General features: G+C 34.0%; 2 protein-coding genes and 1 long non-coding RNA gene across 4 annotated transcripts; 2 read left to right on the top strand and 1 right to left on the bottom strand.

Moving 5' to 3' along the window:
- Window positions 1-66: 66 nt before the first annotated feature.
- LOC112942000 (uncharacterized) lies at window positions 67-8262 on the bottom strand. Of its 2 annotated transcripts, XR_003247770.2 has the most exons (4): window positions 8159-8262; window positions 7554-7630; window positions 1099-1175; window positions 67-332 (listed from the first exon to the last, which is right to left on the bottom strand). It is a non-coding gene; the product is annotated as an uncharacterized lncRNA (long non-coding RNA). The 2 variants fall into 2 exon arrangements; XR_003247771.2 differs by lacking the exon at window positions 1099-1175.
- A 4444-nt stretch (window positions 8263-12706) lies between these two features.
- On the top strand, window positions 12707-15771 carry LOC138337960 (uncharacterized). The gene is made up of 6 exons (XM_069288407.1): window positions 12707-12930; window positions 13086-13368; window positions 13526-13754; window positions 14049-14333; window positions 15272-15369; window positions 15463-15771. The coding sequence occupies exons 1-6, from the start codon at window positions 12707-12709 to the stop codon at window positions 15769-15771; spliced, it is 1428 nt and encodes a 475-aa protein (XP_069144508.1).
- Window positions 15772-15780: 9 nt separating this feature from the next.
- LOC138337959 (uncharacterized) lies at window positions 15781-17036 on the top strand. The gene is made up of 3 exons (XM_069288406.1): window positions 15781-15849; window positions 15896-16162; window positions 16623-17036. The coding sequence occupies exons 1-3, from the start codon at window positions 15781-15783 to the stop codon at window positions 17034-17036; spliced, it is 750 nt and encodes a 249-aa protein (XP_069144507.1).
- The last annotated feature ends 9630 nt before the right edge of the window (window positions 17037-26666 follow it).

The raw sequence follows: 26666 nt of genomic DNA, 5'->3' as shown, positions 1-26666 counted from the left end.
GCACCCACACTTAACCTCCCAAGTGGGCGAACCAACAAATTTAACCTAACTTACAAAATACAAACATAACGCGGAAACTCAAATGTTACTAAATATCATTTTCAAAATCTAAAAGTCACCACATCAAGGACATCTAATCTCCAATAAGTCTAAGAATATCAAATACAGTAAAATAAAAGAATAGAATGGTATGTGTTTGAAAGTATAGGAGAACATGTCATGACCGAGAGAATCCAACACAAGCTTGAATGAATAGCTCACCCTGGGACCTGATATGCGGGAGGCTACCTAGAGTTGAGGGAAATCTGAAGTCATCGGTACACTCGCAGCCTCTAATAAAAGGAAAATAAAGAAAAACACAACTAGGACTTAGTACGAGGCAACATGTAATGAGTAAGTATCATCGGTCATCCCACAATAGTAAGTAATATACAAAGAATAATAGTATGAACTCAACTATAGCAATTAATATGGGATAAGGAAAAAAAACATGAACGAGTGTCAATAACAATAAAGTAAGCACGTATTAAGTCAACGATATCAAGATCACACATGAGGACTCATGTTTCCAAACCAAACCATTTTGGGAGTTGAGTTCTTTGAGATTATGTATATTCCATTAATTCAACATATTTTTCATTTAATATTATCGTGTTGGAACATGACACTCCGATCCAAAAGTACCGTGTCGGAATGTGACACTCCGACACGGAATACCGTGTCGGATCGTGACACTCCGATCCAAGAATATCGTGTTGGAACATGACATTCCGATCCAAGATTACCATGTCGGAACGTGACACTCCGATCCAAGAATATTGTGTCGGAATGTGACACTTCGAACCTATAATATCATTAGTTTATCATTTAGTATCACCACTTTTCCATTAGTTTATAATATATCATCGAGCTTTCTTTATTAAGGCATCACTTCGATAAAGAGGGGTTCAAGAATATAAATTCTACGGTCTCAGGATTTCAGACCAATCACAAAGTCACACACACACAATCAAGTACATAGAAAACTTCACAATATCATTCAATACATATCAATCACTATTAAGAGTTTACTATCAAATAGCATAAACCATAACCTACCTCCACCGAAGAATCGAAGTCAAGCAACTACTTCTCCAACGCCTTTCATTTCCTTATTTCCTTCGAACCGTTCCAATCTATCAAGTATATATATATACATAAGGTGTAAGTTAACAAGCCCATAAACACTCTTATTATATGTCCAGCCTAGGCACAAAACTCACCTAAAATCAATTTCCTAATGTCTAAACCTATGGGTAAGTTTTAATTCTTCAAATATCATAACTTTGAATGTAATTTTAAATAATTCAATACACAAAATATTTAATCATCTCTCTCAATATATAAAATTTTAATTTATAAAACAATAATTATAAGTTATAATATCACAACTAAAGCCTCTGGTTACAAACCAGTGGCATGCTGGTAGCCAACATCTCAATTGTATACACTTGCACTTATATATTTCAATTCACACATCACTAACCAATTGGTGCCAAGATAATTTGGTAATCATTAATAATAATAACAACATCAACATATATCTGCACATATCACATTAACAATATAAAATTGACAATTTACTTCTTTTCCCCAACTTCACTCTATAATATAATAATAATAACATGACCTTTATTAAAGTACGAGGATTTAATCTTTGATTACCTAATTTCTCTATGCGTTCTTCTGGCTGCTGCTAGTTCTACATCATATCGGTGGGGAAGCCGCTTTTTTGTCTTTCTGTAACCATGCTCTACTTTATTTTCTTTTCTTCAGATTTTTTTCTATCCTAATTATTATATGACTAATTATAAGAAGTGATAAAAGTGGTCCAATATTAATTTTAATGTTATCTTCTATAACCATTAACTAAATTAGTTATTAAAACTACTCCCACTAATTTCATAATTATAGTTATGAATAGTCCAAAACAACCATTTAGAATCTATCGAAATATATTTGATCAAATAAAATCTCTAGTAATCAAAACGATCAAAGAGGTTGTTACATTAGATACCAATTTACCCATCGTTCGTCCTCGAACGATCAAAGTTGGCGAGGGTAAGAAAGGATAGAAGAATTAACAAAATGTGTAAATATTTTTTATGCATATCATGCTAAGTCTCACAAAATTTTACCTCCATTGCATCAAACCAACCAATTGGAGATCTACACCTCCTCTCATGCCTAAAATGGGTCCATCTCATTAATCTAGTGGTAATTGTTATAGTATGTAAACTCAACTAACAAAAATAAAACTATTTTCAAGTTTACTTTTTAGCTGACCGATTATCCCACTAGACCTTGATACAGCCATGAAGACAAATATTTCCTAACATGACCATGATAAGATCATGAATCATATTAGTTACAATTAGGAGTGAACTTGAACCAATCAACACACACTCGTAATTCATCAACCGTCACAAAACTTATCAAGATTACACTTTCATAACATAATATACTCTCGAGCTTAAGCTATGAAAAAATGATCTTCAGACATCAAGTAATTATTAAGGAAAATCGAACTCATCTAATCCAAAGATGAAAGTGATCAAGTAACCACAATCGACTGGTACACCCCAACATACATAACCTCTAACAATAACACCGAATTGTTAGAAAAGTAGCTATTATAGACAAACCTTAAGAATGACAAAACAAGACTTAATGATCCTCACATTCAATTATTCATAGTCAAAACATGATATTGATGATAAGATAAATCTTAATTCTACAGAACAAATGTAAATTTTCATTGTAGCTCTCCTATACGTTCTCATAAGAAAAGTTGTATGTAGAACCAAATATATTTCAATAGCCTAAATACAACACCAAATATGTCATTTGATATAACCAAGTATTCCTAAACATCCTACCAAGAGGAAAATTATAAAAGTGGTACACCGATCCAATACGAGGTCCACGGATAGAATCGAAAAACACAAGCAGGTGTAGAAAGTGAATCATACTCTAAACCACACCCAGAACGAAGTATTTGGTCACATAAAATTTACATAACCATGGTCGAATAACTCCAGATACTCCTTTAATAGTTCCAATATCAAACAATTTCATTCATCTGACTCTACGTCTTTGATTTTTTTTAGGTACCCACAATCACTAATTGAGTCCTATTATAAGTGCACAAATACATAATTTATCGAACCCCACATCCATTGAAGTTTAACACTTTAATACTAATAAAACATCATAACTTCACCAATCATCTACCTTACTCTCAAATCATCATTAGTATCAAAGTATTCTTAGCACATACATGTTCAAACTATGCTATCTCTCTTTCTATTTAAACATTTGATGACAAATATGAGTTCCATACAAGGATAATAACACTAATTTAAAACTGAATGATACCTTTCAATCGAGAAAAAACTATTAAATCATACTAAAAATCAACTTCCAACCACTTCCACATACCATGCTTTAATTACCATTCAACGCAATCACATACATCATGCCAATACTTAGGAAAGTTCTTGGTCACTCAAATTATTTTGTATACTATAACCTTATAACCTTTATTCACCAATATATGTTTAGGTAAAACATCTTAACATTCTATGTAGTCCCATCAATACATTAACACTAACCCAACTCTAAATTCCTAATAACTCTAAATTCTTAATAAGCATGTGAAATTATATCTCACCTCGTACATCATTCTTAAATTATTTCTCATAATTTGAGCAATCTAAACCCCATGTAAAACACCAAATCTTACATACCTCAATGTTTGTCACCCAAATCAAAATTCAAACTTTATAAAAGTTGATGACAAATTCGTAGTAATTCTCTACTAAACTAGTTCACACCGCACGGTCCTACCAAAACTCATAGAAAATAAAAATAAAAATATAATTAGTACAACCTTAAACTTCACCCCAAGCGCTTATACGAGAGGTCTTATTCCTTTTACTTTTCTCTAATCTTCTCATGGTGCATAATTTTAAATATCCCGGCTCTTCAATATATAGGACCTATTTCTCTCTAACTAGCTTACCGATCTCATTATTTTACCAACAAATCATGACGTTTTACTTCACACTCTAAATCAAAACTCCGAGGAAAACTCTTCCTTATCTCCTTTAACAATCAAAGTAACAAACTTTACGACTCAAAACACGCACAGATTCTTTTAACTACCCAATACACTACAAGATTAATCATTTATTACCTTAATAATTCATATCTGGACTAATACTACCATGAATGTCGCCTTAAAATAAGGAACTTGACCGGTGATATCAACCATATAACAAAATTCCTTTATCTATCAACATTAGCTCATACCTTGAAGATTTTTAGGAATTCATTATCTTAACTTATCATTGATCACCTATTCATAGATTTTACCATATAATTTGCTAAAAACTCTATAGTACTCATTACTAAACTTAAAATCACAAAAGAACTTATCGTTACATTCGAGTTGAATGTATGTACACTCTTTTCTCAAGTCTTTTCAATCATTTTTGACCAATATGATGAATAGGTGACACTATTATCATAACCATAGAAAAATAGGTGGAATCACGCGTCACTACATTAAATTTTCAACTCCATTGAAAATACCCGTTTACCCCTTACAATTTAAGGAAAAAAAATTGCTCTCACTTCTCTCTAAAGGTTACCCTAAATTTCATTTTTATTTTATTTTCATTATGACTCTAGCTTCTTTAAATTCAATTCGAGTGGTGACCAAACATCTCCTAAAATTTGTCATACAACCACATTACTCACTAAATAGTAGAAAGCTCAACCTTAGATACTCGCAAGTTTTTATCACCATACAAAATTTATTTGACCAACAATTTGTATTCTATAATTTGCATATCCGTCACCATCCATCACTTACTCCTATTACCATCATGCTTTGTATGCCCTTTTCATCACCACAAAGTCAATTTTTTTCTCGACATGACACCTTAAAATCAGATATATTAATAAAAATGAAGGGACTAACAAATTATATATGCACTTTCTTACTACAATCTTCAATTTAATCCACCCAAAGAATACTCACTAGGACTTTCTTCCCCTATAAGTTTGTCATTCTACTATCAACCTATCCCTTGAAACTTTAGATAAGATCACCGCTCCTCATTCAGAACTCTTAAGATGCATTTCACAATCTAAATGTATTAATACTGTACAAAAAATTCAGACCAACCTTTTCGTTAAAATATAATACAATCCAAGTACATGTAGTAATAAACTAGTTGCTTTCTCAAATGTGAAAGCAACACTGAAATCTCATTATCTAAACATGTCATACTACTAATAACTTCTTAAGTAGTTAGTATTCACACTTCATAATCGATATATCCATTTTCAGATACCCATAGTACCACAACCATTAAAGTCCATTAAATTCACCAGTGAAATACATCATACCTTTGCAAGATTGTACTCAAATAAATTTTTTTTCCCACTAAGTGACTAAAATATGCCACCGAACCTTTTTGGTCTCTCATCAAAAGCTATATTCATTCTTTTGTATCTTAGGTTGACCACAAAAGTAACACAATCTATAACTTTAACTAAGTAAGCACCGATAGCATTAGTATTATTGTAGTAGTCTATTATGATCTTTTTTGGTATACACACAATCTACGAAATCATAAAAGAGATTATGCCTCAATTGCCACAACATAATTTCATCATATGCTATACAACCTATGCATGTTTGGAAAACTCTACTAACTGAATTTTGTAATTTAACGATGTTCATTTTCTAGTTGTCCTTTACAAATCTTCTTGCATCTTGTCAGATATCTAGATATCGTACAAAAAGTTTACCTCATAGGCTGCAACACATATCCTCCGTCATCTTTCTTCCCATAGCTCAAATTTTGGGTTTGAATAAAGAAGCTAGAAAATGGATCACCACATTTTGCATCTCCCCAAAACTATAAGTCAGAACTCAACACTAAGCCTTTCCACGATATTCATTTTATGGCACAACTCAAAACAATAAAAAATGAAAGCAAAAACATCTTCATAATCAATACCAGTAGAGAATTCAACCGTATGAACTTAATATCATAAACCATGTTGATCACTAGTCATTACAGGCCCTGTAGTCAATTGAGAAAATATACCTATTTCTGAGGACACATTTCTTTTTCTTTCTGTTATTGCTATTTCAACTTCTAATACTCTAGTTTAACCATATGTGAAATAGAGTGAAGAAATTCAGATACCAATTTGTACCACCTATACCAATTGGATTCAAGTAGTTGCACGAAAGAAAGAAGGAATGAAATTTCCTAAAGTCCTATAGCCTCTCGAAGAAATGTAATGGCGTCCCCGTACCGTTCCGCAAGACTCTACTAGACTTGTCCTTGTGTGATGAGATCACTGAACCTAGCTCTGATACCAAGTTTGTCACGACCCAAAACGAGTCGTGAGTGGCACCCACACTTAACCTCCCAAGTGGGTGAACCAACCAATTTAACCTAACTTACAAAATACAAACATAATGCGGAAACTCAAATGTTACTAAATATCATTTTCCAGGACCTGAAAGTTACCACATCAAGGACATCTAATCACCAATAAGTCTAAGAATATCAAATACACTAAAAAAAAGAATAGAATGGTATGTGTTCGAAAGTATAGGACAACATGTCATGACCAGAATCCAACACGAGCTTGAATGAATAGCTCACCCTGGGACCTGATATGCGGGAGGCTAGATAGAGTTGAGGGAAATCTGAAGTCATCGTACACTCGCTGCATTTAATAAAAGTAAAACAAAGAAAAACCCAAGTAGGACTCAGTATGAGGCAACATGTACTGAGTACGTATCATCGGTCAACCCACAATAGTAATTAATATACAAAGAATAATAGTATGAACTAAACTATAGCACTTAACATTTGATAAGCAACAAATAACATGAACGAGAGTCAATAACAATAAAGTAAGCACGTATTAAGTCAACGATATCAAGATCACACATGAGGACTCATGCTTCAAAACCAAACCATTTTGGGAGTTGAGTTCTTTGAGATTAAGTATCTTCCATTAATTCAACATATTTTTCCTTTAATATTATCGTCTAAGAACATGACACTCCAATCGAAAAATACTGTGTCGGAACGTGACACTCCAATCTAAGAATACCGTGTCGGAATGTTACACTCCGATCCAAGAATATCGTGTCGGAACGTGACACTCCGATCTAAGATTTCCATGTCGGAACGTGACACTCCAATTAAAGAATATTGTGTCAGAACGTGAAACTCTGATCTATAATATCATTAGTCACTTTTCCATTCGTTAATAATATTTCATCGAGCTTTCTTTATTAAGACATCACTTCGATAAAGAGGGTTCAAGAATATAAATTCTACGGTCTCAGAATTTCAGACCAATCACAAAGTCACAAACACACAATCAAGTACATAGAAAACTTCACAATATCATTCAATACATATCAATCACTATTAAGAGTTTACTATCAAATAGCATAAACCATAACCTACCTCCACCAAAGAATCGAAGTCAAGCAACTACTTCTCCAATGCCTTTCATTTACTTGTTTCCTCCAAACCGTTCCAACCTATCAAGTGTATATATATACATAAGGTGTAAGTTAACAATCCCATAAACACTCTGATTATATGTCAAGCCTAGACACAAAACTCACCTAAAATCAAGTTCCTAAAGTTTAAACCTATGGGTAAGTTTTAATTCTTCAAATATCATAACTTTGAATGTAATTTAAAATAATTCAACATGCCAAATATTTAATCATCTATCTCAATATATCAAATTTTAATTTATAAAACAATAATTATAAGTTATAAATCACAACTAAAGCCTGTAGTAACAAACCAGGGGCATTCGGGAAGCCAACATCTCAATTGTATACGCTTGCACTTATATATTTCAATACACACATCAATAACTCATTGGTGCCAAAATAATTTGGTAATCATTACTAATAATTACAACATCAACATATATCGGCACATATCACATTAACAATATAAAATTGACGATTTACTTCTTTTCCCCAACTTTACTCTATAATATAATAATAATAACATGACCTTTATAAAAGTACGAGGATTTAATCTTTGATTACCTAATTTCTCTATGCGTTCTTCTGGCTGATGCTAGTTCTCCATCATATCGGTGGGGAAGCCGCTTTTATGTCTTTCTGTAACCATGCCCTAATTTATTTTCTTTTCTTCCGATTTGTTTTTCTATCCTAATTATTATATGACTAATTATAAGAAGTTATAAAAGTGGTCCAATATTAATTTTAATGTTATCTTCTATAACCACCAACTAATTTAATTATTAAAACTACTTCCACTAATTTCATAATTATAGTAATGAATAGTAAAAAACAGCCATTTAGAATCTATCGAAAAATATTTGATCAAATAAAATCTCTAGTAATCAAAACGATCAAAGAGGTTGTTACAAGCTACATTCTCTATACAATATATTAGATATATTTAGGACCTGAGACCATCAAGATAAACGTGTTAGGCTCTAGTTAACCTAGGTTATTTTTGGGGTCTTACACTAAGTCTAATTAATTTAGTTTTAACTTAATTCCAACATTATATTCACCAATTTAAATTATCAACAAACTTAACAACTTTCTAAGTCTAATTATTTTAGTTTTAACTTAATTCCAACACTATATTTACCAATTTAAAATATGAACCAACTTTAAAACTTCCTAAATATAATTAGTTTAGTTTTATCTTAAATCCAACACTATATTAACCAACTAAATCACATTAGTTTATTTGAAGAACTTAACAAATTTCTAAGTGTAATTAGTTTAGTTTTAAATTAATTATAACACTATATTGACAACTAAATCACATTAGCTTCTTTGAAGAACTTAACCAAGTTTCTACGTCTAATTAGTTTAGTTTGAACTTAATTCCACCACTCTATTCACCAATTTAACTTATTAAACAAATTACCAACTTTCAAAGTTTAATTAGTTTAGTTTTAACTTAATTCCAATAATATATTCACCAATTTAACTTATTAACAAACTTAACAACTTTCTAAGTGTAATTAATTTTTTTAACTTAATTCCAACACTATATTCACCAATTTGACTTATTAAACTTTTTAACACATTTCTAAGACTAATTAGTTTAGTTTAAAATTAATTCCAATAATATATTAACCAATTTAACTTATTAAACAACTTAACAACATTCTAAATCTAATTAGTTTAGTTTTAACTTGTTTCCAACACTATATTAACAAAATAAGTCACATTAGCTTATTTGAAGAACTTAAAGACTTTCTAAGTCTAATTTTTTATAGTTTTAATTTAATCCCATTACTTTATTGATTCATTTAACTAATCAGATAACTTAATAACTTTTTAAGTCTAATTAGTTTAGTTGTAGCGTAATTGCAATCCTGTATTAACCAACTAAATCACATTAACTTATTTGAAGAACGTAACAACTTTCTAAGTCTTATTATTTTAGTTTTTACGTAATTCCAAATCTTTATTAATCAATTTAACTTGTTAGAAAACTTTACAACTTTCTAATACTAATTAGTTTAGTTTTAACTTTATTCCAATAATATATTCACCAATTTAACTTATTAACCAACTTATCAACTTCCTAAGTTTAATTAGTTTTGTTTATACTTATTGTAACGAGCATTTTCAATCGTTTTGAGTACTACAACTTTGTATGTCAGACAATACTTTCCGATAGATTTAAATGGTTGTTTTGAACTATTCATAATTATAATTATAGAAATAATTGGGTGATTTTAATAATTTATGTAGTTGATGGTTAAAGAAGAAAATATTATAATTGATAGTGGGTCATTTTTATCATGATTATAATTAGATGAGTATAAAAATTAGGGTAATGAATAATTTTTAAAGAAAGAAAAGAGGGGAAGCGGAGAAAAGCGGGTTGAACGAAGAAAAATCACGACAGACTTCAAGTAAGAATTCTCTTCAATTTATTTATTTACGTATATTATATTTAGGTGGTGAATTATTATTCGTAGTTGTAGTGGAAGTGATACCACTGAGTTGCCTTGGAATTTGAGGAAACGATTTTTAGTTTAATGCTGCGGTTATATGTTTAGTTATAATATTAATAGGTTAGTTAGGAATTAAAAGTGGACTAGACGGTTTTGTTTTAAATTTTGGGTAGACATTAATTTTAGATTTTACTATAATAATAATTGTGTTTATTGATTCAAAAGTTAAAAACAAGAAGAGTAGTCGTCTATTTTTATATGTTATGCCGTCGTATACCATTAATGAAAGGTAATCATTTATTATTTCCTTTAGTTACTGTATTATGAGTCAAGTTTTTATATATTGTTATGAATTTTAATATTACTATATTAATAGAATTAGACGAGATATTGGGAAGGAAGAAGATACAACAGTGGTAGTGTTATGATTATTATTATATAATATAGGTACGGTAGGCATCTAGAATGGATAGTGGTATTAGGTTGTTCGAGGCAAATTTTTCTTCCTGGGTTAATTTCCGGTGAGATTATTTTGAATGAAAAGGAAATTTACCTAAGAAATCATGGTAAGATGGGTCACACATATTTTCTAAAAATAATTGAATTGACATGGTTATTCCTCTCTGTTCTCACGTGAGAATTAATGAAAAATAAGCTAAGGTTAGGTTCGCCTTGTGTTAGTCAGGGACCGATGAAACTGCAAGAAAAGAATTGAATTTCATTTTAAGTTTTGAATATTAGTTCTTAAATTTAGCCTAGACATATAGTAATATGGGATCAATGGACTAGTTCACTTATGAATTATGCATACATAATAGATTGAAACGTTCGGAGACATTAAGGAAAGTAAAGGCATTAGAGAAGTTGCTTGTCTAACATCAGTTCTTCAGTGAAGGTAGGTTATGGTTTATTTCTATTTGATAGATAAACTCTAAATAGCGATTGATATGTGTACAGTGATATTATAAAGTGTCCTATGTACTTGATTGTGTGGTTGTATGTTTTGATTGTGTGGTTTGTGGTTGGCCTAAAACTATGAGACTATTGAATTTCTAGTCTTAAACCTTCTATTAAAATGACACCTTGAATAAAGAAGGCTTGATGAAATAAAATAATGAGATAATTGGATCGGAGTGTCACTTTCCGACACGATATTATTGGATCAGAGTGTCACGTTCCGCCACGACATTTATGGGATCGAAATATCACGTTCTGACACAATATATGGGATCGGAGTATCATGTTCTGACACAATAACATTAAAGGAAAGAAATCTTGAAGTGACTTAATATACTTAATCTCAAAGAACCTGTTTTCCAAATGAGTATGGTGTGGAGGCATGAGTCCTCATAGGGGTGCTTGATGGTGTACTTATTATGGTTTTGTTGTCAATGGTTCATGTGTTTGTTGCTTGCCACCTATTAAGTATTCTAGTTGATTTTATATTATTATTCAATGTATATTGATTTCTATATTGAGTGTGCCGATGATACCTACTCAGTACATGTTTCTTGTAATGACTCCTACTTGTATTTCTTCTCTGTTCTTTTGTGGAGTGCAACAAGTGTACCATCAACTTCGACTCGCACTCAGCTATAGGCAGTCTCCAGAACATCAGAGTTCAGGATGAGCCATTGATTCTAGCTCGTGCTGGATTCTCTCATTCACGTCTTGATGTCTTTGAATTTCGGACATGGACAATCTTTTTGCTTATTTTGGTTTCTTAAACACTCTTAGACTTGGTAATTTAGAAATAGATGTCCTTTATGTGATGATTCTCAGATTTTGGGATAATAAGTATTAAACTTTAGAAATTTATTTAAATTGGTCACTTAATAACTTTTGGAGCTTACGTACTATTTTTGTTATTTATAGTTGAACTAATTGGATTTGTTGGGGTTCAGACTTGTTTGTTCGCCCTCATAGCGGGGTTAAGTGTTTGTGTCACTCACGATACATTTTGGGTCGTGACAAAGTTGGTATCAGAGCGTGAGATTCGTTGATCTCATCACATAAGGACAAGTCTAGTAGAGTCTTGATGAACAGTATGGGGACGCCTTTAGTTTTCTTCAAGAGGCTATAGGACTTTAAGATAACTTCATTCCTTCTCTCTTTCATGCTATTATTTGGATTCAATTGGTATCTGGGTGATAAAAATAGGTATCTGACCTTCTCACTCTATTTTGCATATGGTTAGAACTAGAGCAACAACGATGCCAACACCAACACCGGCAAGACAGGGTGCTTTTGAGCCAGCCATGGGGCTGTAACTCGAGTAGGAGCAATGAGAAGAGGCCGTGGCAGAGGTCGCAGGAGGACTCCCACTAGAGGTAGAGGACAAACACCTGGTCCAGCTAGGAGTAGAGCAGTTACTCCTCCACCGACTGATGAGGTAGTGAGAGAGGGTGAAGAAGGGGAAAATGAGCAGATTCAGGAAAAGGAAGTACCACCCCAGCTTAACCTAGAGATAATTAATCAGGTTTTTACTTATCTTAGCGGGTTATATGATCAGGTCCAGACACCTCCAGTGTTTTCTGCACCAGTACCTCAGGTTCAGGGGGTACAACATGCAGCTACTATGGCTCCTCGCATAGATGCATCATTGGAAGTAGGCACGTTTCCTTGATTGACTACAGGGTCTATAATGATAGATGATCAGCATGGATTTTTCATTAAGTTCTTAAAGTTGAAACCTCCAGTTTTCAAGGGTGCTAAATCTGAAGATGCCTATGATTTTCTAGTTGATTTTCATGAGCTGCTACATAAGATTGACATAGTAGAACGATTCAGTGTTGAGTTTGGACCTATCAGTTTCAGGGGGATGCCAAAATGTGGTGGGGGTCGTATGTTGAGTGTCAACCAGCACAGGCACCACCTATGACTTGAGTATCATTTTCTAGCTTATTTATGGAGAAGTATATACCCCGGACTTTGAGGGATAGGAGGAGAGATGAGTTCTTAAGCCTAGAGCAAAGAAGGATGTTTGTTGCTGCTTGTGAGGTCAAATTTCATGCACTGTCCAGGTATGCCACTCAGATTTGCTTCAGTCCACCGGAGCGGATTCGCCTCTTTGTGAAAGGATTGAGGTCAGATTTGCAAATTCCATCCTTACAGGTAGCTGCCGCAGCAAAATCCTTTCAGGAACTAGTTGATTTTGTGATAGAGGCAGAGGGGGTTAATCAAGACGACTTCACCATGGCGTCGACATTTAAGAAGTTCTGTAAGGGAGGTGAGTTCAGTGGTTCATACTCCAGAGGAAAGAGTTCCAGAGGTTACCCAACCCGTCCTATTCAATCTTCACTGCAGGTTTCAACTGGGGGTCCATCGCAGACTAGTCAACCTTTTTCTGAGTTTGAAGGTTATCCCCTGACCTCGTCATTTTCACAGAGACATATAGTTGACTCCAGGAATAGTTATAGATGTGGAGAGGCTGGACATATTAGAAAATATTGTAAAAAAATAGAGTTACAGACCCCCGGTAGTTAGACGTAGAGGTGGTCATGGTAGAGACCGCTATTCTGGAGGACGTGGTGGCCAAGGTAATGGTGGTCCCCAGTTCAGTCGGGGTGGAGGGCAAGTTGGAACTACTGCAGCGAAGCTTGGTAGGGGCAATGGACAGACATGTGATAGGGCCCACTGTTATGCTTTCCTCGGGAGGTCTGAAGTAGCGACATCTAATGCTGTTATCACAGGTACACTTTTGATCTGTGATTGCATGGCTTGTGTATTGTTTGATCCTTGATCCACGTTTTCATATGTATCTTCCTCATTTGCTACTGGTCTTGATTTATACTGTAATTTGCTTTACATGCCTATTCGTGTCTCTACTTCTGTGGGTGAGTCTGTGATAGTTGAGAAGGTGTATAGGTCTTGCCTTGTGACTTTTGTGGGGAGCAATACTTATGTAGATTTGATTATTCTGGAGATGGTTGATTTTGATGTAATTATGGGTATGATTTGTCTTTCTCAAAATTTTGCAATCTTAGATTGTAATGCTAAAACTGTGAAATTGGCCAAGCATGGTACAGATTCACTAGTGTGGGAGGGTGACTATATTTCCACTCAAGTTTGTATTATCTCTTGTCTTTGTGCTAGGAGGATGGTGAGTAAGGGTTGTGTATCTTTCTTGGCACATGTCAGGGATGATACTTCCAAAGTACCTTCGATTGAGTCTGTTTTGATAGTGCGTGAGTTTCTGGATGTGTTTCCTGCAGACCTTCCCTGTTTGCCACCGGATAGGGATATTGATTTTTGTATTGATCTAGAGCCAGGTACTCTCCCCATTTCCATTCCCCCTTATACAATGGCTCCAGCTGAATTAAGGAAGTTAAAGGCCCAACTTCAGTAGTTGTTAAGAAAAGGTTTTATTAGACCGAGTGCCTCCCCTTGGGGTGCTCCTGTTTTATTTGTGAAGAAGAAAGATGGTAGTTATCGGATGTTCATAGACTAATGCAGCTGAATAAAGTAACTACTAAGAACAAATATCCCATTCCTCGCATTGATGATTTGTTCGATCAGTTACAATGTGCTTGTGTCTTCTCTAAAATTGATTTGAGATCTGGGTATCATCAATTGAAAATACGGGCAACATATTTGCCAAAGACTGCTTTTTGAACCAGGTATGGGCATTATGAATTCTTAATAATGTATTTTGTTCTTACGAATGCCCCTGCTACTTTTATGAGCCTGATGAACGGGATTTTTAAGCCATATCTGGACCTCTTTGTCATTGTATTTATTGATGATATACTGATATATTGAAAGAGCAGGAAAGAACATGAGGATCCTTTGAGAATTGTATTGGAGTTTTTAAGGGAGAAAAGTTTTTATGCCAAATTTTCCAAGTGTGCGTTTTATGTCATTTCAGTAACCTTCTTGGGGCACGTGATTTCTAAGGATGTAGTGATGGTGGATCCTTTTAAGATTGAAGCAGTGAAGAGTTGGGTAAGATCTACTAATGTTGCAGAGGTAAGGAGCTTTGTTGGTTAAACTAGCTACTACCGTCGATTCGTCAAGGGATTTTCTTCTATTACTTCCCAGCTGACAAATTTGACTAAGCAGAATGTTCCATTTGTATGGTCGGATGAATGTGAAGAAAGCTTCCAGAAGCTGAAGACTTTTTAGACTACTGCACCAATTCTTACCTTGCCGGTGGAAGGTAAGAATTTTATTGTTTATTGTGATGCATCTTATTCTTGTTTGGGTGCAGTGCTAATGCAGAAGTGGAATGTTATTGCTTATGCTTCAAGGCAATTGAAAGTGCATGAACGTAACTATCCGACCCATGATTTAGAGTTGGCTGCAGTTGTATTTGCGTTAAAGCAATAGAGACATTATCTATAGGGGGTCATGTGTGAAGTTTATACAGATCATCGTAGTTTACAATATGTCTTTACTCAGAAAGATTTGAATTTGAGTCAGAGGAGGTGGATGGAGATATCAAAATACTATGATATTACTATTTTATATCACCCAGGGAAAACTAATGTTGTGACAGATTCTTTAAGTAGAAAAGCAGGGAGTATGGGTAGTTTATCCCACTTACAGGTTTCTAGACGCTCATTATCTAGAGAGGTTCAGACTCTGGCTAATGACTTTATGAGGCTGGATGTACTAGAGAAAGGAGGATTTTTGTCCTGTGTGGAGGCAAGATCTTCTTTTATTGACAATATTAAGGGAAATAAGTTTCCTGATGAGAATTTGAGATGAATTCGAAATATGGTATTGCGAGGAGAGGCTAAAGAGGCTATAATTGATGAAGAAGGCGTCCTGAGGATTAAGGGAAGGGTATATGTGCCCCGTGTGGATGATTTTATTCACAATATTCATACAGAGGCCCATATTTCAAACGTATTCTATACATCCTGGTGCAACAAAGATGTATCATGATCTAAAGCAACATTTTTGGAGGAGTAGAATGAAGCGTGACATTGTTGATTTTGTTGCCCAATGCCCGAATTGTCAGCACGTAAATAATGAACACCAGAGGCCTGGAGGGACATTTCACAGAATGCCCATTCCTGAATGGAAGTGGGAAAGAATTGCAATGGATTTCGTAGTTTGTCTCCCAAAGACATTGGGTAAGTTTGATTCTCTTTGGGTAATTCTTGATAGGTTAATTAAGTCTGCTCACTTCATTCCGATTACGATGACTTACAATGCCGAGAATTTATCCAAACTCTATGTCTCTGAGATTGTTCGATTGCATATAGTTCCACATTCCATAATATCCGATAGAGGTACGCAATTTATTTCTTTATTTTGGAGGACATTAGATGTTGAATTACGTCTAGAATGGATCTTAGCACTACATTTCACCCTCAGACCGATGGTCAGTCTGAACGAACGATTTATGTGTTGGAGGATATGTTTCGTGCATGTGTGATAGAATTTGTTGGTCAATGGGATAATCTTTTACCTTTAGCAGAAATTTCATACAACAATAGCCATCACTCGAGTATTAATATGGCGCCATTTGAGGCATTGTATGGATGGAGATGTAGGTCCCACAATAGTTGGTTTGATGCATTTAAGTTAGACTTTGGGGTACTGATTTTCAGAGGGAATCGTTAGAGAAAATGAAATTTATTCAAGAAAAACTTTTAGCAGCTCAGAGTAGGCAAAAGGAATATGCAGATCGAAAGGTTAGAGACTTGAATTTTATGGAGGGACAACTCTTGCTTAAGGTTTCATCCATGAAAGGTGTGATGCAGTTTGTTAAGCAAGGTAAGCTTAGTCCGAGGTATATTGGATCATTTGAAGTTCTTAAGCGCGTGGGGGAGGTGTCCTATGAATTGGTCTTGCCTCCAGGGCTGTCAGGAGTGCACCCGGTATTTCATGTGTCTGTGCTAAAAAAATACCACGGTGATGGAAATTACATTATTCATTGGGATTCAGTTCTTCTTGATGAGAATTTGTCTTATGAGGTGGAGCCTTTTGCTATTCTTGATAGGGAGGTCCGCAAGTTGACATAAAATGAGATTACATCTATCAAGGTTCAGCGGAAGAATCGTCTAGTTGAAGAGTCCACTTGAGAGTGTGAGGTTCATATGCAAGAAAGATATCCACATCTTTTTACAGACTCACATACTCTTTCTTGCCCTTGCCTTTCTTCCTATGATCGTTTGAGGACGAACGATGGGTAAATTGGTATCTATTGTAACAACCATTTTTGATGGTTATGAGCACTACGACTTTTTATGTCAGAAAATACTTTTCGATAGATTTAAATGGGTGTTTTGGACTATTCATAATCATAATTATACAAAATTTGGGTGATTTTAATAATTTATGTAGTTGATGCTTAAAGAAGATAACATTATAATTAATAGTGGGTCACTTTTGTCACTATTATAATTAGATGAGAATAATAATTAGTGTAATAAATAATTTGTAAAGAAAAGAAAAGAGGGGAAGCGGAGAAAAGTGGGTTGAACGAAGAAAAATCACGGCTGACTTCAAGTTAGAATTCTCTTCGATTTTTCTATTTACACATATTATATTTAGGTGGTGAATTGTTATTCGTAGTTTTAGTGGAAGTGATACCAGTGAGTTTCCTTGGAAATTGGGAAAAGGATTTTTAGTTTAATGCTTCGGTGATAAGTTTAATTATAATATTAATAGGTTAGATAGGAATTAAAAGTGCACAAGACGGTTTGGTATTAAATTTTGGGTAGACATTAATTTTTAGTTTTTACTATTATAATAATTGTGTTTATTGATTAAAAATTTTAAAAAAAAAAGAGTAGTCGTCTACTTTAATATGTTATGTCGTTGTATACCACCGATTAAAAGTAATCATTTATTATTTCCTTTAGTTATTATATTATGAGTCAAGTTTTGCTATATTGTTATAAAATGTAATATTACTATATTATTAGAATTAGACGAGATATTTGAAAGGACGAAGTTTAAACGGTGGTAGTGTTATGATTATTGTAATATAATATAGGTACGGTAGGAATCTAAAATGGATAGTGGTATTAGGTTGTTGGAGGAAAACTTTTCTCCCTGGGTTAATTTCCGGTGAGATTATTTTGAATGAAAAGGAAATTTACCTGAGAAATCATGGTAAGATGGGTCACACATATTTTCTAAATAATAATTAAATTGACATGGCTATTCCTCTCGGTTCTCACGTGAGTATTAATGAAAAATAAGATAAGGTTAGGTTCGCCTTATGTTAGTGATGGACCGATGAAACTGCAAGAAAATAACTGAATTTCATTTTAAGGTTGGAATATTAGTTCTTAAATTTAGGATAGACATATAGTAATATGGGATCAATGGACTTGTTCACTTATGAATTATGCAATACTTAATAGATTGAAAACGTTAGGAGGCATCAAGGAAAGGAAAGGCATTAGAGAAGTTGCTTTTCTGACACCAATTCTTCAATGAACGTAGGTTATGGTTTATTTCTATTTCATAGATAACCTCTAAATAGCGATTGATATGTATTGAGTGATTTTGTAAAGTCTCCTATGTACTTGATTGTGTGGTTGTATGTTTTGATTGTGTGGTTTATGGTTGGCCAAAAAACTATGAGACTGTTGAATTTCTAATCTTGAACCCTCTCTATTAAAATGACTACTTGAATAAAGAAGGCTTAATGAAATAAAATAATGAGATAATTGGATCGGAGAGTCACGTTCCGACACGGTATTATTGGATTGGAGTGTCACGTTTTGACATGGTATTTTGGGATCGGAGCGTCACATTCCGACACGATATATGGTATCGAGGTGCCACGTTCCAACACAATAACATTAAAGGAAAAGAATCTTGAAGTTACTTAATATACTTAATCTCAAAGAACCTGTTTTCCAAATGAGTATGGGTGGAGGCATGAGTCCTCATAGGGGTGCTTGATGATGTGCTTGGTCGTGTACCTACTATGGTGTTGTTCTCAATGGTTCATCTGTTTGTTGCTTGCCACCTGTTAAGTATTGTAGTTGATTTTATATTATTATTCAATATACATTGGTTGCTTTTTTGAGTTGACCGATGATACCTACTCAGTACGTGTTCCCTGTACTGACCCCTACTTGTATTTCTTCTCTGTTCTTTTGTGGAGTGAAGTAAGTGTACCATCGACTTCGACTCTCCCTCAACTCTAGCTAGTGTCCAGTACATCAGAGTTTAGGGTGAACTATTAATTCTAGATCGTGCTGGATTCTCTCTTTAACGTCTTGATGTCTTTGAATTTCGTACATGGACCATTTTTTGCGTATTTTGGTTTCTTAAACACTCTTAGACTTGGTAATTTAGAAATAGATGTCCTTGATGTGATTACTATCTTATTTTGGGATAATAAGTATTAACTTTAGAAACTTATTTAAATTGGTTACTTAAAAACTATTGGAGCTTCTTCATTATTTTTGTTATTTATAGTTGAAGTATTTGTATATGTTGGGGTTTAGACTTGTTAGTTTACCTGCCTACAGGGGTAAGTGTGGGTGCCACTCATGATACATTTTGGGTCGTGACACTTAATTCCAACACTATATTCACCAATTTAACCCATTGAACAACTTAACAACTTTATAAGTCTCATTAGTTTAGTTTTAACTTAAATCCAACACAATATTCACCAATTAAACTTATTAAACAACTTAACAAATTTCTAAGGTTAATTAGTTTAGTTTGAACTTAATTCCAACACTTTATTCACTAATTTAACTTATTAACCAACTTAATGTCACGACCCAAATCCGGGCCGCGACTGGCACCCACACTTACCCTCCCATGTGAGCGAACCAACCAATCTAAACCTTAACATTTCAATGTAATATCAACATAAAGTAATGCGGAAGACTTAAACTCATTAATGAAAACCAATTCAATAACTATTATTTCCCAAAATCTGGAAGTCATCATCACAAGAACATCTACTTCAAATTACTAAATCTAAGAGTTCCTAAGAAGCTAAAAATACATAAAAACTAGTCCATGCCGGAACTTCAAGGCATCAAGACATGAAGAGGAAGATCAATTCCAAGCTAGAAGCATTAGCTCACCCTAATATCCGGAGTAATGAAGACTGGCTAGAATTACTGTTGAGTCGAAGATGACGGTACGTTTGCTGCACTCCACAAATAACAAGAAGAAAACAATAAAAGTAGGGGTCAATACAAAACACGGGTACTGAGTAGATATCATCGGCCAACTCAATATAGAAATCAATATATACCAAGTAATATCATAAAATCAACTATAATACTCAACATGTAGAAACAGCAAGTACTATATCATTAACAATTACCGTCAAGTTCACACGTGAGGACTCAAGCCTCAATACCATACTCATTTTGGAATTTATGTTCATTAGATTGAGTATATTAACATCTTTCAAGATTCATTATCTTTATTTCTCTTGTGTCGGTACTTGACACTCCGCTCCCTGATATTCATTAATCCTCTTGTGTCGGTATGTAACACTCCGATCCCCTACTACTATGTGTCGGAACGTGACACTCCGATCCCCTAAATCTACGTGTCGGTTCGTGACACACGATCCCCTAAATCTACGTGTCAGTTCGTGACACCCAATACCCTAAATCTATGTGTCGGTTCGTGACACTCGATCCCCTTAATCTACGTGTCGGTTCGTGACACCCGATCACCTAAATCTACGTGTCGGTTCGTGACACCCGATCCCCTAATCTCATTCTATCAATTCATCAAGCCTTCTCCCTTACCAAGGCATCATCAATCTCATTACTTTAGTTCATCAAGCCTTCTCCCTTACCAAGGCATCATTATTAACAAGAGATTAGGTTTTTATCAAGATTTGGGATTCAATAGCTTCATCATGCTTAATATAATCACAATTATATAATCACGTTCATGCAAGCATACAATTAAGCACATAGCAGGGTTTACAATACTATCAATACATATCATTCGCTATTAAGAGTTTACTACGAATAGCATGAAAACCATAACCTACCTCCACCGAAGATTAGTGATCAAGCAAGCAATTTCCCAAGCTTTGTTTCTCTTCGTTTCTCCTCTTTCTCGTTCGACTTTCTCCCTTTTTCTCTCTTTGCTCTTTATATTTTCTTTATTCAAACCCTCTTTCTTTTACCCTGATTAGTATATAATTGAGAATAAAAGATGACAATAATAACCCACTAATTAACTTAAGGTTACCTCTTTTAACCCCCAAGTAATTAGACTTATTAGAATTAACCCACCAACTTTATAATTAAGGCAAGAATAGTAAAAAACGTCCCTTAAAACAATTAAGGAAATCCGACTCAGACTGGAATTACGCAGCCTGTGACGGCCCGTCGCGCCTGCGACGGTCCATCCTACTGCTCCGTCACAGACTTTAGAGACTCAATTTCTCTGAAGAGTCTCTGACGGTCCGTCACACCTGTGACGGTCCGTCCTGCCATTCCGTTACGAAGTTCAGAGAGTCGATTTCAGTACCCAATTTTCAAATTTTCTAAGTGTTTTGAAACGAGACCCTGCGACGGTCCGTCTTGCCCATGACGGTCCGTCGTGGGGTCCGTCGCCTCAACCTGTTTTTCCAGAAATAAAATCTGCTGCTCAAAACGACTTAACAGGTCGTTACACTTAACAACTTCCTAATTCTAATAAGTGTACATTTAACAAAATTCCAGCATTAAAGTCAGCAATTTAACTTATTAAACAACTTAACAAGTTTCTATATCTAATTAGTTCAGTATTAAATTAATTCTAACATTATTGTAAGCAATTTAACTTATTAAATAACTTAAAAACTTTCTAACTCTAATTAGTTTAGTTTTAACTTAATCCCAAAACTTTATTCATCAATTTAACTTATTAGATACTTTAAAACCATTCTTAAGTCTAATTATTCTATTTTTAACTTAATTCCAACCCTATATTAACCAATGAAATCATATTAGCTAATTTGAAGAATTTTTGAACTTTCTAAGTCTAACTAGTTTAGCTTTAACTTAATTCCTACACTATTGTCACCAATTTAACTTACTTAAGAACTTAACAACTATCTAAGTCTGACTATTTTAAATTTAAATTTAAATCATATTATATATTCATCAATTTAACTTATTAACCAACTTAACAACTTTCTAAGTCCATTAGTTTAGTTTTAACTAACTCCAACATTATATTAACCAATTTAACTTATTAAACAACTTAAAAACTTTCTAACTCTAATTATTTTAGTTTTAACTTAGTTCCAATAATATATTCACCAATTTAACTTTTTAACAAACTTAACAACTTTTAAAGGCTAAATAGTTTAGTTTTAACTTAATTGTAACACTATATTCACAAACTAAACCTTTTTAGCTTATTTGAACAACTTAACAAGTTTCTATGTGTAATTAGTTAGGTTTTAACTTAATTTTAACTCTATATTAACCAATTTAACTTATGTAAAGATTTAACAATTTTTTAAGTCTAATTAGTTTAGTTTTAACTTAATACCAATAATATATTCACCTCTTTAACTTATTAACAAACTTAACAACTTTCTAAGTCTAATTAGTTTTGTTTTAACTTAATTCAAACATTATATGCACAAATTTAACTTATTAAACAACTTAAAAACTTTTTAAGTCTAACTTGTTTAGTTTAACTTAATTCCAACACTATATTAACCAACTAAATCACATTAGCTTATTTGAAGAAATTAACAACTTTGTATGTCTAATTTGTTTAGTTTAAAATAAATTACAACACTTTATTCATCAATTTTACTTATTAGACAACTTAATAGCTTTCTCAGTAATATTATTTTAGTTTTAAATTAATTCTAACCCTATATTAACCAACTAAATCACATTAATCTTTTTGAAGAACTTAATAACATTCTAAGTCTAATTAGTGTTGTTTCAACTTAATTCCAACACTTTTTTCATCAAATTAACTTCATTGACAACTTGAAAACTTTCTAAGTCAAATTACTTTAGTTTTAACTTAATTCCAATAATATATTAACCAATTTAACTTATTAACCAACTTTACAACTTTCTAAGTCTAATTAGTTTCGTTTTAACTTAAATCCAACACTATATTAAAACTAAATCACAGTAGCTTATTTTAGGACCTTAACAACTTTATAACTCTAATTAGTTTAGTTTTAAATTAATTCCAACGGTTTATTCCTCAATTCAAATTATTAGCCAACTTAAATACTTTTTAAATCTAGTTAGTTTAGTTTAAACTTAATTTTAACCCTATATTAACCAACTAAATCACATTAGCTTATTTAAGAACATAACAACTTTCTACATCTAACTAGTTTAGTTTTAACTTAACTGCAACAGTTTATCCATTAATTTAACTTATTAGACAACTTTACAAATTTCTAAATCTAATTAGTTAAGTTTTAACTTTATTCCATTAATATATTCACCAATTTAACTTATCAACCAATTTAACAACTTTCTATGTCTAATTAGTTTTGTAACTTAATTCGAACACTATATTCACCAATATAACTTATTAAACAACTTATCAACTTTCTAAGTCTAATTAGTTTAAATTTAACTTAATTCCAATAACATTTTCACCAATTTAACAACTTTCTAAGTCTATTAGTTACTTAATTGTAACACTATATTCATCAATTTAACTTATTAAACAACTTAACAAATTTTGAAGTCTAATTAGTTTAACATGAGTATGATATATTGAAGGGTCGAGATATTTTGAATTTTGCACCATGAGACCTCTCGTATAAATCCTTAGACTGTTGTTTAAGGTTTGTATTGAATATTTCCTATGAGTTTAGATATGATTGTGAGATGTGAACTAGTTCGGTAAAGATTTGCTAAGAATTTATCAATGACTTTAGTAAAGATTGAGTTTTGGTTCGCTAACAAACAGTGAGGTATGAAAATGTTAGTATTTTACGGAGGACTAGAATGCTCAAATTAAGATAAATGACTTAAGAATGATGTACAAGGTGCGATAGAATTCTACATGGTTATTGAGAAGTTAGAGTTGGGTTAATATTGCACTAGTAATGGGACTACATAGAATGTTAAGATCGTTACATAGATATTTTATGGTGAATAGAGGTAATGAGATTATAGTATACAAAATAATTTGAGTGACCAAGAATTTTCCTAAGTTTTGGGATGATGTATGTATTGGTTTAGAATGGTAGCTAAAGCATGGTATGTGAAAGTAGTGTGGAATTGAATTCGGGTGTTTCACTAGATGGTGGGTACTTGATCATAATCTCTATCTTTGGATCAGATGAGTTCAATTCTGTAACGACCTGTTTAGTCGTTTTGAGCAGCAGATTTTATTCTGGAAAAACAAGCTGAGGCGACGGACCCAACGACGGACCGTCATGAGCACGACGGACCGTTGCAGGGTCTCGTTTCAAAACACTTAGAAAATCTGAAATTGGGTACTGAAAATCGACTCTCTGAACTTCGTAACGGAATGGCAGGACGGACCATCACAGGCATGACGGACCGTCACAGATTATTCAGTGGAAATTGAGTCTCTGACCCTTGCGACGACCTGCAGGACGGACCATCGCAGGTTGCGCAATCCCAGTCTGGGTCGGATTTCTTGATACGTTTTAAGGGACGTTTTTGACTATTCTTGCCTTAATTATAAAGTTAGTGGGTTAATGTTAATAAGTCTAATTACTTGGGGGTTAAAAGAGGTAACCTTAAGTTAATTAGTGGGGTATTATTGCCATCTTTTATTCTTAATTATATACTAATTTTGGTAAAAGAAAGAGGGTTTGAATAAGAAAACAGAAAGAACAAGAAGGGAGAGAGAGAAATGATCAAACGAAGAAGAAAACACAAAGCTTTGGGAATTTGCTTGCTTGATCACTAGTCTTCGGTGGAGGTAGGTTATGGTTTTCATGCTATTCGTAGTAAACTTTTAATAGTGAATGATATGTGTTAGTACTATTGTAAACCCTTCTATATGCTTAATTGTATGCTTGCATGAATGATGTGATTATGTAATTATGAATAAATAAGCATGATGAAGCTATTGAATCCCAAATCTTGAAAAGAAACCCTAATCTACTTTGTTAATGATGATGCCTTGGTATAAAAGAAGGCTTGATGAATGAAAGTAGTGAGATTAGGGGATCGGGTGTCACGTTCCGACACCAGGATAGAATATGAATCGGGTGTCACGTTCCGACACCAGGATAGAATATGGATCGGGTGTCACGTTCCGACACAAGGATAGAATATGGATCGGGTGTCACATTCCGACACCAGGATAGAATATACATCGGGTGCCACGTTCCGGTACTAGGATAGTATATGAGGATCGGGTTTCACGTTCCGACACCAGGATAGAATATGGATCGGTTGCCACGTTCCGGTACCAGGATAGTATATGAGGATCGGAGTGTCACGTTCCGACACCAGGATAGAATATTGATCGGGTGCCACGTTCCGGTACCAGGATAGAATGAGGATCGAAGTGTCACAATCCGACACTAGGATATTATATTGAGGATCGGAGTGTCACGTACCGACACGAGGGGAATAAAGATAACAAATCTTGAAATATGTTAATATATCCAATCTAATGAACTAAATTCCCAAATGATTATGATGAGGAGGTGTGAGTCCTCATCGATGTGCTTGGTGTTGTAACCAGGGGTTATGGTAACTGTAAATGCTTCATGCTAAGGATATTAGTTGATTTTATGATATTGCTTAATACATACTGTTTTCTATTTTGAGTTGGCCGATGATATCTACTCAGTACCCGTGTCTTGTACTGACCCCTACTTTTATTGTTTTCTTCTTGTTTATTTCTGGAGTACAGCAAACGTGCCGTCATCTTCGACTCAACAGTAACTCAAGCTAGTCTTACTACATCGGAAATTCAGGGTGAGCTAATGCTTCTAGCTTGGACTGGATCTTCTTCTTCAAGTCTTGATGCCTTGAACTTCCGGCATGGACTAGCTTTTTATGTACTTTTAGCTTCTTAGAATACTCTTAGTTTAGTAATTTGATTATAGATGTTCTTGTGATGATGACTTCTAGATTTTGGGAATAATAATAGTTATTGATTTTATTAATGAGTTTAAGTGTTCCGCATTACTTTATGTTGATATTACCTTGAAATGTTAAGGTTTAGATTGGTTGGTTCGCTCACATAGGAGGGTAAGTGTGGGTGCCAGTCGCAACCCGGTTTGGGTCATGACAAACTTGGTATCAGAGCATTAGCTTCGTTGGTCTCATCACACAAGAACAGGTCTAGTAGAGTCTTAAGGAACGGTAGGGAGACGCCTTTACTTTTCCTTGAGAGGCTATAAGACTTTAGGAAAATTTCACTCTTTCATTCTTTCTTTCGTGCTACTACTTGAGTCCAATTGGTATCTAGGCGATACGAATTGGTATCTGACCATCTTCACTCTCTTTCGCAGATTGTTAGAACTAGAGCAACGACTACGCCAACACCAACGCCAGCCAGACATGAAACAACAGAGCCAGCCACTGGGGCTGTGGCTAGAGGGAGAACAGCGGTAAGGGGCCGTGGTAGAGGTCGTGGGGGGACGTCCTCTAGAGGAAGAGGACGAGCACCGAGCCCATCTGGTACTAGGGCGGTGACTCCTCCACCGACTGAGGAAGTGATAAGAGAGG

Source organism: Solanum lycopersicum, chromosome 8, assembly GCF_036512215.1.
Source record: "Solanum lycopersicum chromosome 8, SLM_r2.1".
Classification (NCBI taxonomy): domain Eukaryota; kingdom Viridiplantae; phylum Streptophyta; class Magnoliopsida; order Solanales; family Solanaceae; genus Solanum; species Solanum lycopersicum.
This window is presented reverse-complemented; position numbering and strand designations above follow the sequence as displayed.

Bases quoted from the DNA above. Each gene is read 5' to 3' on its own strand.
- LOC138337960 (XM_069288407.1), top strand. From the start codon at position 12,707: ATGATAGATGATCAGCATGGATTTTTCATTAAGTTCTTAAAGTTGAAA. The intron at 13,369-13,525 runs GTTTCAACTGGG...GTAAAAAAATAG, and splicing joins CTATTCAATCTTCACTGCAG to AGTTACAGACCCCCGGTAGT. The intron at 13,755-14,048 runs GTACACTTTTGA...TTGCAATCTTAG, and splicing joins ATCTAATGCTGTTATCACAG to ATTGTAATGCTAAAACTGTG.
- LOC138337959 (XM_069288406.1), top strand. From the start codon at position 15,781: ATGGTATTGCGAGGAGAGGCTAAAGAGGCTATAATTGATGAAGAAGGC. The intron at 15,850-15,895 runs GTATATGTGCCC...ATATTCATACAG, and splicing joins TCCTGAGGATTAAGGGAAGG to AGGCCCATATTTCAAACGTA. The intron at 16,163-16,622 runs GTAATTCTTGAT...ACTGATTTTCAG, and splicing joins GTAAGTTTGATTCTCTTTGG to AGGGAATCGTTAGAGAAAAT.